This window comes from Oscarella lobularis, chromosome 1, assembly GCF_947507565.1.
Source record: "Oscarella lobularis chromosome 1, ooOscLobu1.1, whole genome shotgun sequence".
Taxonomy (NCBI): Eukaryota; Metazoa; Porifera; class Homoscleromorpha; order Homosclerophorida; family Oscarellidae; genus Oscarella; species Oscarella lobularis.
Window position 1 is genome coordinate 3637380 of NC_089175.1, and position 13277 is coordinate 3650656.

A 13277-nucleotide genomic window follows, 5' to 3' on the forward strand; every position below is an offset into this window, starting at 1 on the left:
GCTGCTTAATTCCCGGTTTCCATTGCTCTTTGGCTTCTCTAGTTCCCATGAACGTCACGGTGGAAGCGAATGTTGGATGAATTACGTACTGAATTATTGCATTCTAGCGAAATTTTCGTCGACGTTCAATGAGTCACTTTCCGCTGCTCCCGATTAGGCGCGCTGTTGTTTGTCTTCTGAATTGTTGTGATTTAACGAGTTTAGACGACGAGAAGAGCTTTAGGTTTTGATTTCCAGTAGCTCTATAACAGTGAAAGACGTTTACTTCATTTCAGTATATGACTCGTACGCTTGACCTCTTTTGAAGACGTACATATACGTATATATATATATGCTGGGGATCTCGATTGAAGCGGTGACAAGTCGTCTCCAATCTTCCAGGAGCCCAGACGGCTCAGGCACATATGTGTTGTGATAGCTACGCGCGCTCTCGTTTTCAAAGTGGCAGTTTTTCACCCCACAGGAAAGGATCGCTGACTGTTTGGCAATGAAACTGCACGCCACGGCCAAAGTAGAATATGCAAGCACGTCTCAATTCACCTACCACTGCACCCACAGTTGTGCTTGTACACATGCTGATAACGTAACACCCTTCCTAAAACATATCGTTCCGGTAGTTTCTAACTGAAACGCAACGAAAGAACACAGAAACACAGAAATGACACCAACACGAGCACAAAAGTCAGAAAAACTACCGTGACACCCAGTTCGTTCTCAAAACAGTCGACTGCATTCATCTGTTGTCGTACTTCCCAGAGGCTACACGCACAGAAAAAGATAGCTGACTATTCGGCTAAAAATTTCAAACATTTCCTTACGGCAACGCGAAGAGTATTTGACGTCATCGATGATGAGCCTGCTACCCCTAGCACCGCCGACAAATTGAACTTGAAACCGTTTGCAGCCGCCCAGAAAGGTGTGAAGATCCAAGCATGCCGCATCATTCAGATTCTTGGGTTGCTCTTTTCTATTGACCAATCTAAAGTGAGCATATTCGTCTTTCAAACGCAGAATTCTGTTATTATCGGATACGCAAATCAATGCCACAAATAAGCTATGGACGCCGGAGTGTTCAAATGTATAGCCAAATCGCAGGGCTTTGTTATATCTCGCGTGCTTGGTGAGGATCGGCGAGTTGATTATTCCGGTTACAGCGACTGTTCGTCCAGCTTTTTTACAGTTAACACATAGATAATAGTCATCTGAAAAATTTACGGTAGGAAATATATCTATTTAATCAGTTCACTCATATATTTTACGTGCTGCCCTCTTTGCTATTATTGTCTCAGGCGTTTCAACTGATTCTTTGAATTTGGGTGGCTGTTCCAACTCGTTGAATTCGGATGGCTGTAAGACCTCCAAGTCTAGTTCAGACAAAAGACCACACGATACGGGCGTGTCGAAATCGCGAAGCGGTCTCCTCTCTTTGCTGGTAGAGTGATCATTCGCGGTTTCACCGCCATAATTCCAGGAACCTAGGCTGCACAAGTCGTTACGATAACCGCAGCTGTCTTTGTGGTTGAAATCGCAATTTGCCGTGTATCTCGCTGTTGATACAATTAATTAATTAATTAGTATGTTCAAACTGCAAAACCAGGTAAGGAGTCTTACTTTTGCGAGAAGCACAGGTGTCCCGCCAGTCCGGTCGCGTTACATGCTTGATTTGATAGTTTTGGTATGTAATCTTGATTTTAAGACGAAATCTTTCGCAATTTTCCTTCGGTTTCTCGTCAGTGCCATATATTTGGCTACAGGCCGTTTTGGTCTTTTGAGACGGATTCAGGTCCAAATTCATTTCAACGTAACTGGATCTAGCGTATTCCCATTCACGACCGGTCCTTCCGATGACACATTGTTGAGTGTAGGAAATACGAAGAAAGGCAGACGCCCTCATAACTTTGTACTGAATACGAAAATGACTGTGAAACGCATTCCAATACACTTTCGATGAATACAGAAATTTTATCTGTTTTTCAGCTAAAAAAGACATATTTTAGCCTGCACTGACAATTTGTCATGTCAATAGTTTTCGTTCGTACGTTTCCCTGCATGCGAGAAGGAACTGATGATTATTACGGCGACGGCAATCGAATAGAAGAGAAAGAGCCTCGTCATTGTGCTGATAGGCCACTGCAATAAAGGCTAGTGAAAAACTGCGGCGACTCCGCTCAATATACCTACAAAGGGAAGGACGTACTCTCCGTGGCGTTGCTTACTTTAGTTTCTAGGACTTCGATGCGTATCTGAATAATCACAATATTACTTCGAAGCATTTTCCATTTGCATTCTACGTCGGATGACTCACCTCCAGTGGATCCTGACTCTGGATAGTTAAGATGATTCAATGAGTCTAGAGAACGAGGAGAGCGTTGGGCTTTGATTTCCTGACGAGTTCCTTGAATGAGGCCCCCATCTCGATTTTACCTTGTACGTACTTAGTAGTTCTAGATTCACGTCGCGATGTTTGTTGTTCCAAATTTGACCGATTCTTGGACGAATCCAACGCAGGGAACTGATGATTACGGCGACGGCAATCGAACTGAAGAGTAGGAGTCGGATACGCCACTGCACTGAACAGCGAAGGGAACTGAAAAACTGCGGCGACTCCGCTCAATATATACCTAAAGAGAGAAGGACGTACTCTCCGTGGGGTAGCTGCATTAGTTTCTAGGGCGTGGATGCGTATCTGGATAATCACAATATTACTTTGAAGCATCTTCCATTTTTCGTTTCTACGTCGTCCAGCTGCCCCTGAATTAAACGTGCTTTCGCTTTCACTCTTAATAGTTAAGATGATTGAATGAGTCTAGAGAACGAGGAGAGCGTTGGGCTTTGATTTCGCGACGAGTTCCTCGAATGAGGCGGCCCCCCTTCTTTTTCGCTTCGAAATTCGACTCGAGTGCTATTTCACAGAAGAACCGTTCTCTTGACTCCGCTTGGTTTCACATCTGGTTGAACAGTTAATCGACATGTTCAGCGATTTAAACGTTTCCCTAAGGAAACGAATTAGTTAATTAAGATCAACAACGAAATCTTTGTTTAGGTTAGGAGATAATTACTTCATTTGCTCGTTTTGGTAGCTATAGTAAACCTGTTGTAACTTCCTCGCGTATGTCTCTTGTCCCCACGGGGCGAAGGACCCCGTCTGAGGCATACCGTGACCGCAATTGAGACATAGTAGTGATACTGGGTCCTAAGTGTGTCTAGGGGTCTCAGTATGTCTCAATCGGGGTCTCGATGTCCCAGTTATTATGAGCACAAGCATACCGCGTTACAGTATGTGTTTCGTCGCCGCTTCGGCTATTCCTACACTTGGGTACTTAGAGCGATTGAGGTCAAGAATTGAATTTTCTTATGAAGAGATAGAGAGAGGTATAACAAGCTTGACGTCGCGGGTTCACAACTACTAGCCGACCGCAAGCGAAAAAAGGTCGTTTTTCGCAACGACACAGCTCAACTGAGCAGAAGCGCGTGACGGAGCACAATTATTAATTAATTAAGCGACGCGTTTCTCTCTATAAGGAGCTAAGGATACGTCTATCTTCTCTTAGCAGACTCCGGACCAGACACACGAGCCCTATACTAATGTCTGGCTTTGCCACTTCTGCGGTCTTTTGGCTTGTACGAGAAAATGATGTCGTCCTTGTTGCTCGTGGTCATTGTTTCAAGTTCCTGGCCAGGATCTGCGGCGGCATCAGATGAGTGTACAGGAGGCGATCGTTCTTTCGTCTTAGTTATGCCGTCGTCGGGGTCCAGTGTGTGCCTTCCACTTGACGACTACATTCAACTTAAAAGTGACGCATCCAGCAACGGAGAATCGGTGAGTTATTTTTGTCGTTTGAGGAAGTTTATGTTCACGCACGTTCAGACGGACGCTCCTCCTCCAACATCTGCCGTGTCCTCATCAACTCCGAGCCAGGTAACGTTTGTTTTCCTATGATCGAAACACGACAGAGTGTTTCGAGTTCGGCGCTGCTACTCTATCGCTACATGTCTCCTCTCTGGCTCCAAACTCACGCGACTTTTACGGAGACACGGTCTTCGGTGTCCGCACAAACAATCGAATTCAGTACTGGACCAACGGAGTTTGGTGTATTGTTTAGAGTAAATAGCTTATTTACACATGGGATAGACTGGCATTTATATATACATGTATATAAATATACTGTGTCAAAGGTCAAATTGATTGAAGCTGGAGTTCTAGATGACGATAAAGCCTACTCCATTCAGATTGGCTTTTTCTTTACGTACCCGGGTAACGACAGTGTCCGTATCTTCAAATCTGCGACGGAAATTACTGCGTGGGTTTTATCTACTACGATCCAAACGCTGCTGATGCTTTTGGCGGCAATGATTCAGTTAGCAAGTGTAGCGGCACATATAGTAGTAGCTCTATCGTTGCACCACAATCGCCTACAACGAACTGGAGCATTCGCCTTGAAATTCATCCGAATTCTACGTCAGGAATTACGTACGTTAGCACAACTTCACACACATCTAGCTACAGTCAAAAATTGAAGCCGAGGTCAAGGTCTTCACTTGTGCAGAGATCACAAAGTTGAAACATTTCAGTTTCATCTGTTTGAGCTGGCTGTGTTTTTGAACGAATAAACTCTTTTCATTGCCATGTCGTTTTCTCTGTCTCTTTTCGGTACTACTGTAGCAGGGAATCGCCCATATGCATGGTGTATCAAGTCACAGCAATTTCTGTTTAGTTATTGATTATTGATTATTTGTCGTCGTGCATTTTTATAGCCTCAGTAACTTTTATGATTGGAAATGAGAAGATGAAACACTCATCTAGTTAATACCTTGCATGAGTGAGGTGTCAGCTTCCGTCTGCTGTACACACGGAACGCCTTCTTTCTCGCCTAGCTTTTTCAGTACTCTAATGTCTACTAGAGCGAGAAATTGAGCGAGGAGTGTATCAAGTGACAGCTAATGATCATTTGACAGTGTGCATGTGTTTTATCTTAAAAAATTACTGTACGATTGGAAAGTAGAAGTTCATTTACAACTCTCATCAAGTAATGAAATGAAAGATGTCAGTCGAACGTGGGTGAGGCGTCAGCTCCCCGTATAATGGTTTGCCTGCTCTACACGGATGCTTTCATCGTTCCTCGCCTGGCTCTTATGTCTACTAGAGCGAGAAATGAAGCGAGGGATTCGTGTACGAAGCGTCGAAGGTGCGCTAAACTCAACCGCTTTATTTTGATCAAACCCCGTATGTCGTCAGAAGAGAGATGTCTGCGGATGTCTGCAGAGAACGCGGATGGCTGTTTTTTAAGATGATTGAATGAGTCTAGAGAACGAGAAGAGCGTTGGGCTTTGATTTTGCGACGAGTTCCTCGAACGAGGCCCCATCTCGATTTTACTTTACCAAACTCGTACCTGTAGTAATTCTCGATTCATGGTCGCGGTGTTAGTTGATCCAAATTTGCACAATTTTCGGACGAATCAAACGAAGAATCTAGTGTTACCGTGCGCTAAAAGAAAACGCTGCGAAAAGAAAGAAAAGAGAAACTATCTCACCCGTTCTTTCTTGACCTCTTCTTCTCGTCCTCGCCCTCCGAGACGATGGCGAATTCAGGCGACTGCAAAGCGGCCATATCGAGGTCGTACGAAACCGTCCAAGTACCCAGACACATGTTGTTGTGATCAACGGGAACGTTAGGCCTACTGATGCTCGTCAACTTTATTGTGATTTTGACGCGAAATAGAAAGCAGTTGGACTCTGGTGGATCATTCTCGATGAATACAGAGTCTTCGTCCGTTCTTCATCTAAAAAAGACGGCATTTCAGCCTTGACTGGCGATCTGTCATCTCAGTAGTTTTTTCCACTGATTGGGACCATCCGCCGGAGCATAGCTGACAGAAGGAACTGATGATTACGGCGACGGCAATCGAATAGAAGAGCAAGGCCACTGCACTGAATTGTACTGATAAACGGTCGCGAGGAGGCTCAATATATACCTCCCCAGCAGGGCGTATTCTCCATCGTGTTGCTAGGACCGCTGCTACAGGGAAAAATGTGGCTTTATGGTAGCCGCATCCGCTAGCTGCTTAATTCCCGGCTTCCATTGCTCTTCGGCTTCTCTAGTTCCCATGAACGTCACGGTGGAAGCGAATGTTGGATGAATTACGTACTGAATTATTGCATTCTAGCGAAATTTTCGTCGACGTTCAATGAGTCACTTTCCGCTGCTCCCGATTAGGCGCGCTGTTGTTTGTCTTCCGAATAGTTGTGATTTAACGAGTTTAGACGACGAGAAGAGCTTTGGGTTTTGATTTCCAGTAGCTCTATAACAGTGAAAGACGTAAAACTTCATTTCAGTATACGACTCGTACGCTTGACCTCTTTTGAAGACGTATATATATGCTGGGGATCTCGATTGAAGCGGTGACAAGTCGTCTCCAATCTTCCAGGAGCTCAGACGGCTCAGACACATATGTGTTGTGATAGCTACGCGCGCTCTCGTTTTCAAAGTGGCAGTTTTCACTTCACTCCACAGTAAAAGATCGCTGACTGTTTGGCAATGAAACTGCACGCCACGGCCAAAGTAGAATATGCAAGCACGTCTCAATTCACCTACCACTGCACCCACAGTTGTGCTTGTACACATGCTGATAACGTAACACCCTTCCTAAAACATATCGTTCCGGTAGTTTCTAACTGAAACGCAACGAAAGAACACAGAAACACAGAAATGACACCAACACGAGCACAAAAGTCAGAAAAACTACCGCGACACCCAGTTCGTTCTCAAAACAGTCGACTGCACTCATCTGTTGTCGTACTTCCCAGAGGCTACACGCACAGAAAAAGATAGCTGACTATTCGGCTAAAAATTTCAAACATTTCCTTACGACAACGCGAAGAGTATTTGACGTCATCGATGATGAGCCTGCTACCCCTAGCACCGCCGACAAATTGAACTTGAAACCGTTTGCAGCCGCCCAGAAAGGTGTGAAGATCCAAGCATGCCGCAGCATTCAGATTCTTGGGTTGCTCTTTTCTATTGACCAATCTGAAGTGAGTAAATTTGTCTTTCAAACGCAGAATTCTGTTATTATCGGATACGCAAATCAATGCCACAAATAAGCTATGGACGCCGGAGTGTTCAAATATATAGCGAAACCGCAGGGCTTTGTTATATCGCGCATGCTTCGTGAGGATCGGCGAGTTGATTATTCCGGTTACAGCGACTCTTCGTCCCGCTTTTTTACCGTCAACACATAGATAATAGCCATCTGAAAAATTTATGATAGGAAATATATCTATTTAATCAGTTCACTCATATATTTTACGTGCTGCACTCTTTGCTATTCTTGTCTCAGGCGTTTCAACTGATTCGTTGAATTTGGGTGGCTGTTCCTTTTCCCTGAAAAACTCGTTGAATTCGGATGGCTGTAAGACCTCCAAGTCTAGTTCAGACAAAAGACCACACGATACGGGCGTGTCGAAATCGCGAAGCGGTCTCCTCTCTTTGCTGGTAGAGTGATCATTCGCGGTTTTACCGCCATATTTCCAGGAACCTAGGCTGCACAAGTCGTTACGATAACCGCAGCTGTCTTTGTTTTTGAAATCGCAATTTGCCGTGTATCTCTCTATTGATACAATTAATTAATTAATTAGTATGTCCAAACTGAAAAACCAGGCAAGGAGTCTTACTTTTGCTAGAATCACAGGTGTCCCACCAGTCCGGTCGCGTTACATGCTCGATTTGATAGTTTCTGTATGTAATCTTGATTTTAAGACGAAATCTTTCGCAATTTTTCTTCGGTTTCTCGTCAGTGCCATATATTTGGCTACAGGCCGTTTTGGTCTTTTGAGACGGATTCAGGTTCAACTTCATTTCAACGTAACTGGATTTAGCGTATTCCCATTTACCACCGGTCCTTCCGATGACACATTGTTGAGCGTAGGAAATACGAAGAAAGGCAGACTTCCTCAAAACTTTGTACTGAATACGAAAATGACTGTGAAACGCATTCCAATACACTTTTGATGAATACAGAAATTTTGTCTGTTTTTCAGCTAAAAAAGATATTTTAGCCTGCACTGACAATTTGTCATGTCAATAGTTATCGTTCATACGTTCCCCTGCATGCGAGAAGGAACTGATGATTATTACGGCGACGGCAATTGAATGGAAGAGAAAGAGCCTCGTCATTGTGCTGATAGGCCACTGCAATAAAAGGCTAGTGAAAAACTGCGGCGACTCCGCTCAATATACCTACCAAGGGAAGGACGTACTCTCCGTGGCGTTGCTTACTTTAGTTTCTAGGACGTCGATGCGTATCTGAATAATCACAATATTACTTCGAAGAATTTTCCATTTGCATTCTACGTCGGATGACTCACCTCCAGTGGATCCTGACTCTGGATAGTTAAGATGATTCAATGAGTCTAGAGAACGAGGAGAGCGTTGGGACTTTGATTTCGTGACGAGTTCCTTGAATGAGGCCCCCATCTCGATTTTACCTTGTACGTACTTAGTAGCTCTAGATTCACGTCGCGATGTTTGTTGTTCCAAATTTGACCGATTCTTGGACGAATCCAACGCAGGGAACTGATGATTACGGCGACGGCAATCGAACTGAAGAGTAGGAGTCGGATAGGCCACTGCACTGAACAGTGAAGGGAACTGAAAAACTGCGGCGACTCCGCTCAATATATACCTACAGAGAGAAGGACGTACTCTCCGTGGGGTTGCTGCATTAGTTTCTAGGGCGTGGATGCGTATCTGAATATTACTTTGAAGCATCTTCCATTTTTCGTTTCTACGTCGTCCAGCTGCCCCTGAATTAAACGTGCTTTCGCTTTCACTCTGATTAGTTAAGATGATTGAATGAGTCTAGAGAACGAGGAGAGCGTTGGGCTTTGATTTCGCGACGAGTTCCTCGAACGAGGCCCCCATCTCGATTTTTACGTGTACCTACCTGTAGTGGTTCTAGATTCACGTCGCGGTGTTAGTTGTACCAAAATTGAACGATTTTCAGACGAACCCAACGCAGGGAACTGATAATTACGGTGACGGCAATCAAATAGAAGAGTAGGAGTCGGATAGGCGACTGCACTAAACAGCGAAGGGTACTTGAAAAACTGCGGCGACTCCGCTCAATATATACCGACCGAGGGAAGGACTTACTCTCCGTGGAGTTGCTGCATTAGTTCCTAGGGGCGTGGATGCGTATCTGAATAATCACAATATATCTGAAGCATCTTCCATTTTCATTTTACGTCGGATGACTCACCTCCAGCTGCCCCTGAATTAAACGTGCTTTTGCTTTTACTATAAATAGCTAAGATGATTGAATGAGTCTAGAGAAGGAGGAGAGCGTTGGGCTTTGATTTCGTGACGAGTTCCTCGAATGAGGCCCCATCTCGATTTTACCTCGTACGTACCTAAATACAGTAGTAGTTATAGATTCATGTCGCGGTGTTAGTTGTTCCAAATTTGAGACGAACCCAACGCAGGGAACTGATCATTACGGGCGATGGCAATCGAATAGAGCATAGGCCACTGCACTGAACAGTGAAGGGTTCCTGCAACTACTCTGCTTAATATATACCGACCGAGAGAAGGACGAACTCTCCGTGGCGTTGCTACATTAGTTTCTAGGGCGTGGATGCGTATCTGAATAATGACAATATTACTTTGAAGCATCCAATTTCGTTCTACGTTGGATGACTCGCCTCCAGCTGCCCCGTGCTTTTTCTCCTACTCTGAATAGTTGAATGAGTCTAGAGAACAAAAAGAGCATTGGGCTTTGATTTCATGACGAGATCCTCGAACGAGCCTCGTACAGTACGTACCTGTAAATACTGTAGTAGTTCTAGATTCACGTCGCGGTGTTAGTTGTTCCCAATTTTCCGACCAATCCAACGCAGGGAACTGATGATTTACGGCGACGGCAATCGAATAGAAGAGTAGGAGTCTCGTCATTGCACTGAATAGTGAAGGGTACTGAAAAACTGCCGCGACTCCGCTCAATATATACCTACCGAGAGCAGGACGTACTCTCCGTGGCGTTGCTAGAACCGCTCTTTAGTTTCTAGAGTGGGGATGGGTATCACGATATTACTTCTCGAAGCGTTTTGCATTCTACGTCGGATGAGACAGTTCCTGCTGACCCCGAATTGAATGTGCTGTTGTTTTGAGATGATTGGATGAGTCTAGAGAACGAGAAGAGCGTTTGGCTTTGATTTTGCGACGAGTTCCTCGAACGAGGCCCCATCTCGATTTTACTTTACCAAACTCGTACCTAGTAGTTCTCGATTCATGTCGCGGTGTTAGTTGATCCAAATTTGCACGATTTTCGGACGAATCAAACGAAGAATAGTGTTACCGTGCGCTAAAAAAACACGTGACTCGAGGTCTTCGGCTCATTCTTGAGAATCGCGTTGTTGCATTGGTCAAAAATGTTTCCCGTAGCGCTTTAGACCTATTTGGGAGTAGAATTCTCTCGTTTTAGAAAAGCGAGCACACGCAGACCGCTCACGGCTCACGCGACTTCACACTCGCGAGTTCACGTGCAGCAGTTTGGCCTACACGATTTCTCACTTCCTTATATGGTCTGATTACTTTGTTCGACGCGGCACGAGTCGACGTCTGTCGGTGCGGCCACGTACGAACGAAAGATAGCGTTCTCTATACGCGCGCGACGCGCGATTTTGATTCGAATGCACTGCGACGCGCGATCGCAAAGCGGCGATCGCCTGGATGCCGCGTACGAGTGAGCGCGCGAGCACGCCAGCTCGCTGATTAGTTTTCACACGTCAAATGTTCGCACGATCTAATTTCCGCTAAATTGTAATAAGCGCGTCTGCGATCTCGTCTGGGCACGAGAACCGACGAAACGCGGTCTCGCGGCAAGAGAATCGACGATAGCGAACTCTCTATCGACGAACGCTCTTCGATTGCAGCGGATGCAGACCGAGGAGATGACGATTCGCCATCACGTGAGTGGTTCACACTCCGGAAGATGCTGTCCACGCGAATTCGCACCATCTCGGATTCGCTCATAAACATCGACCTCTCAATCTGTGCGTCATTCTCGGCTGAAGCGCAGAACGGGACGGACGGTCTGGTCCGTTCCGCGCAGATCGGCGCCACGCAGCTTTTTTCCTTCGCGGGGCAGCCGAGAAGAGGCTTACCGCCGCGAGGCGGGCCTCCGAAGCCCCACAATCAAGGGAAGGGATAGCGGAGCCGACCGGTAAGTGAAGCTAGATTTCGGTAACTAACCGAGCTAATTGTGCGCTTTCTCTCTTGCAGCGAATCCCATGCAGTCCTTCGCGAAGGACTGCGCCCCGGCGAAGGAGAAGAAAGAACGGCGCCGCGTGGCACGCGCGTCGGTAAGTCGTTCGCGTCGCGTTTAGATCCATCCAGTCGACTAATCGTGCTTTTTTTTGTGCGTATAGGTCGTAGCGCTGTGCGGACGATCGACGCGCGACGGACGGACACCGCTTCACTCGTCGCTCGTCGTTCGTAAGTAGATACATCGCGACGCGAAGGTGTCAAATCTAATTATTATTCTCTTCTTCCGACAGCTGTCAAAGACTGGGCCCAACGGCCGAAGCGGAAGTGGACGAAGTCGATGGAGACGAAGAGGTAGCAAGGAGAAGACTCATCGCTTCAGGTTCTTCTTCGTAGCTACGGGCCCCTGTGGTGTAGGCGTACGCATAAGGGCGGGGTTCTCTGTCACGACGCATATCTAAGCGAATTGCACGTTGCCGCTGTCGGAGGGCCCGAGTCGTAGCGCACAGGGGGCGGGAGGGCGCTCGTGTGCCTGACGGCGGCGGTTAACAGCATGATGCTTAATCCTCACACTCTTACCACATGTACGCCTATTTGACCCCGCGCACATGTACGCCTCCGTGAAATAGTTTGTAGATAATATTAATATCAAAAATCAAAAATTAAATACAGCTAATCAATAATCGAAATCAAACAATTATGTGCGTGGCAGAGAACGTAGTGGGTACTGCATTATTGATCTGCGCCGGCGCGCAGCTTACCTTTGCGTATGCATAACTACGATAGTCATGCACGGGTCCACGCATCCCTTGCATTTAAGGTTTAGGGCGGCTGTCAGTAGGTAGGGCGTTTTCCAATTTGCTCTAAGGTGAGAGAGCAGGAGATAGGTTATAGTGTAGTTAGGCCTGACCCCTAACAAGTAGCTGGCAGCCGCCACCCACATTAGACCATTTTCTCAGTGGATTTCTGAGGTAATCTAGGTTGATTGTAGATTATAGGATAATTATCTAGGTCAATGGATTTCCTAGGTACTCTAGGTTTTAATTATTTAAACCACATACGTAATCCATATTTTAGGTCAATGGATTTCCTAGGTACTCTAGGTTTTAACTATTTAAACCACGTGACTAATCCATATTTTAGGTCAATGGATTTGAGGTACTCTAGGTTTTTAATTAAACCACGTAGCTAATCCGTCTTTTAGGTCTAAATTACGTATCTAATCCGAATTTTAGGTCTAAATTGTGCCTAATCCGTCTTTTAGAAAAGTAATATACTAGGTTTAGATTAGGACGTAATATACTAGGCTTCCACTATTTAGGTCAATGGATTTAGGAGGTACTCTAGGTGTTAATTGTTTAAACCACGTGACTAACCCGTGTTTTAGAAAAGTATGTACTAGGTTTTAGAGTAGGAAAGTAATGTACTAGGTTTCCATTTTTTAGTATTTATTTCAATGGATGTACGAGGTACTCTAGGTTTTAATCGTTTAAACCACGTGACTAATCCGTCTTTCAGGAAAGTAATGTACTAGGTTTAGAGTAGGACCGTAATGTACTAGGTTTCATTTCCAGTATTTAGGTCAATGGATGTACGAGGTACTCTAGATTTTAATTGTTTAAACCACGTGACTAATCCGTCTTTCAGGAAAGTAATGTACTAGGTTTAGGTTTAGAGTAGGACCGTAATGTACTAGGTTTCATTTCCAGTCAGTATTTATGTACTAGGTTTAGAATAGGAAAGTAATGTACTAGGTTTCCATTTAGGTCAAAGGATTGTGAGGTACTCTAGGTTTAAATTAAATAATTATGCTACAAAGCTAATTCGTCTTTTAGAGAAGTAGTTAACTAGCTTGTGTCTATTTGTACTGTGTTGTGACAGTGTGTTTGTTGCGTGTTATCGTTTGGAAGTAAGGGAGAGTAAAAAAGTAATTAATTGGGATCAAAACAGGAGGGAAAGGGAGGAGGGAAGGGGAGTGGGGGGTGGGGGAAGGGAAGGGGAGGAGGGGAAGGGGAG

At 45.2% G+C, this 13277-nt stretch overlaps 2 protein-coding genes and 1 long non-coding RNA gene across 12 annotated transcripts; 1 reads left to right on the forward strand and 2 right to left on the reverse strand.

The window, feature by feature from the left end:
* Nucleotides 1-512: 512 nt before the first annotated feature.
* Nucleotides 513-4070, reverse strand: LOC136185596 (uncharacterized). Of its 2 annotated transcripts, XM_065972799.1 has the most exons (10): nt 3060-4070; nt 2707-2993; nt 2425-2621; nt 2306-2350; nt 2182-2243; nt 2040-2130; nt 1612-1977; nt 1260-1547; nt 819-1202; nt 513-759 (listed from the first exon to the last, which is right to left on the reverse strand). In XM_065972799.1, exons 6-10 carry the CDS (start codon nt 2113-2115, stop codon nt 734-736), a joined length of 1140 nt encoding a protein of 379 aa, XP_065828871.1. In that variant the 5' UTR covers nt 2116-2130; nt 2182-2243; nt 2306-2350; nt 2425-2621; nt 2707-2993; nt 3060-4070; the 3' UTR covers nt 513-733. The 2 variants fall into 2 exon arrangements, with proteins under 2 accessions (XP_065828871.1, XP_065828944.1); XM_065972872.1 differs by having other exon boundaries at nt 2436-2621; nt 2707-4070.
* Nucleotides 4071-6561: 2491 nt separating this feature from the next.
* LOC136187666 (uncharacterized) lies at nt 6562-10359 on the reverse strand. Of its 9 annotated transcripts, none has more exons than XM_065975375.1 (19): nt 10270-10359; nt 10114-10180; nt 10010-10059; nt 9821-9954; nt 9701-9748; nt 9581-9641; nt 9410-9527; nt 9259-9325; nt 9153-9198; nt 8944-9080; nt 8759-8858; nt 8486-8682; nt 8366-8410; nt 8242-8303; nt 8099-8189; nt 7673-8038; nt 7309-7608; nt 6868-7251; nt 6562-6808 (listed from the first exon to the last, which is right to left on the reverse strand). In XM_065975375.1, exons 15-19 carry the CDS (start codon nt 8172-8174, stop codon nt 6783-6785), a joined length of 1152 nt encoding a protein of 383 aa, XP_065831447.1. In that variant the 5' UTR covers nt 8175-8189; nt 8242-8303; nt 8366-8410; nt 8486-8682; nt 8759-8858; nt 8944-9080; nt 9153-9198; nt 9259-9325; nt 9410-9527; nt 9581-9641; nt 9701-9748; nt 9821-9954; nt 10010-10059; nt 10114-10180; nt 10270-10359; the 3' UTR covers nt 6562-6782. The 9 variants fall into 9 exon arrangements, with proteins under 9 accessions (XP_065831447.1, XP_065831440.1, XP_065831411.1 ...); XM_065975368.1 differs by having other exon boundaries at nt 8944-9075; nt 10010-10039; nt 10090-10180; XM_065975339.1 differs by having other exon boundaries at nt 8497-8682; nt 10010-10039; nt 10090-10180.
* A 61-nt stretch (nt 10360-10420) lies between these two features.
* Nucleotides 10421-13210, forward strand: LOC136187714 (uncharacterized). Its single transcript, XR_010669970.1, has 4 exons — nt 10421-11220; nt 11280-11359; nt 11426-11492; nt 11555-13210. It is a non-coding gene; the product is annotated as an uncharacterized lncRNA (long non-coding RNA).
* The last annotated feature ends 67 nt before the right edge of the window (nt 13211-13277 follow it).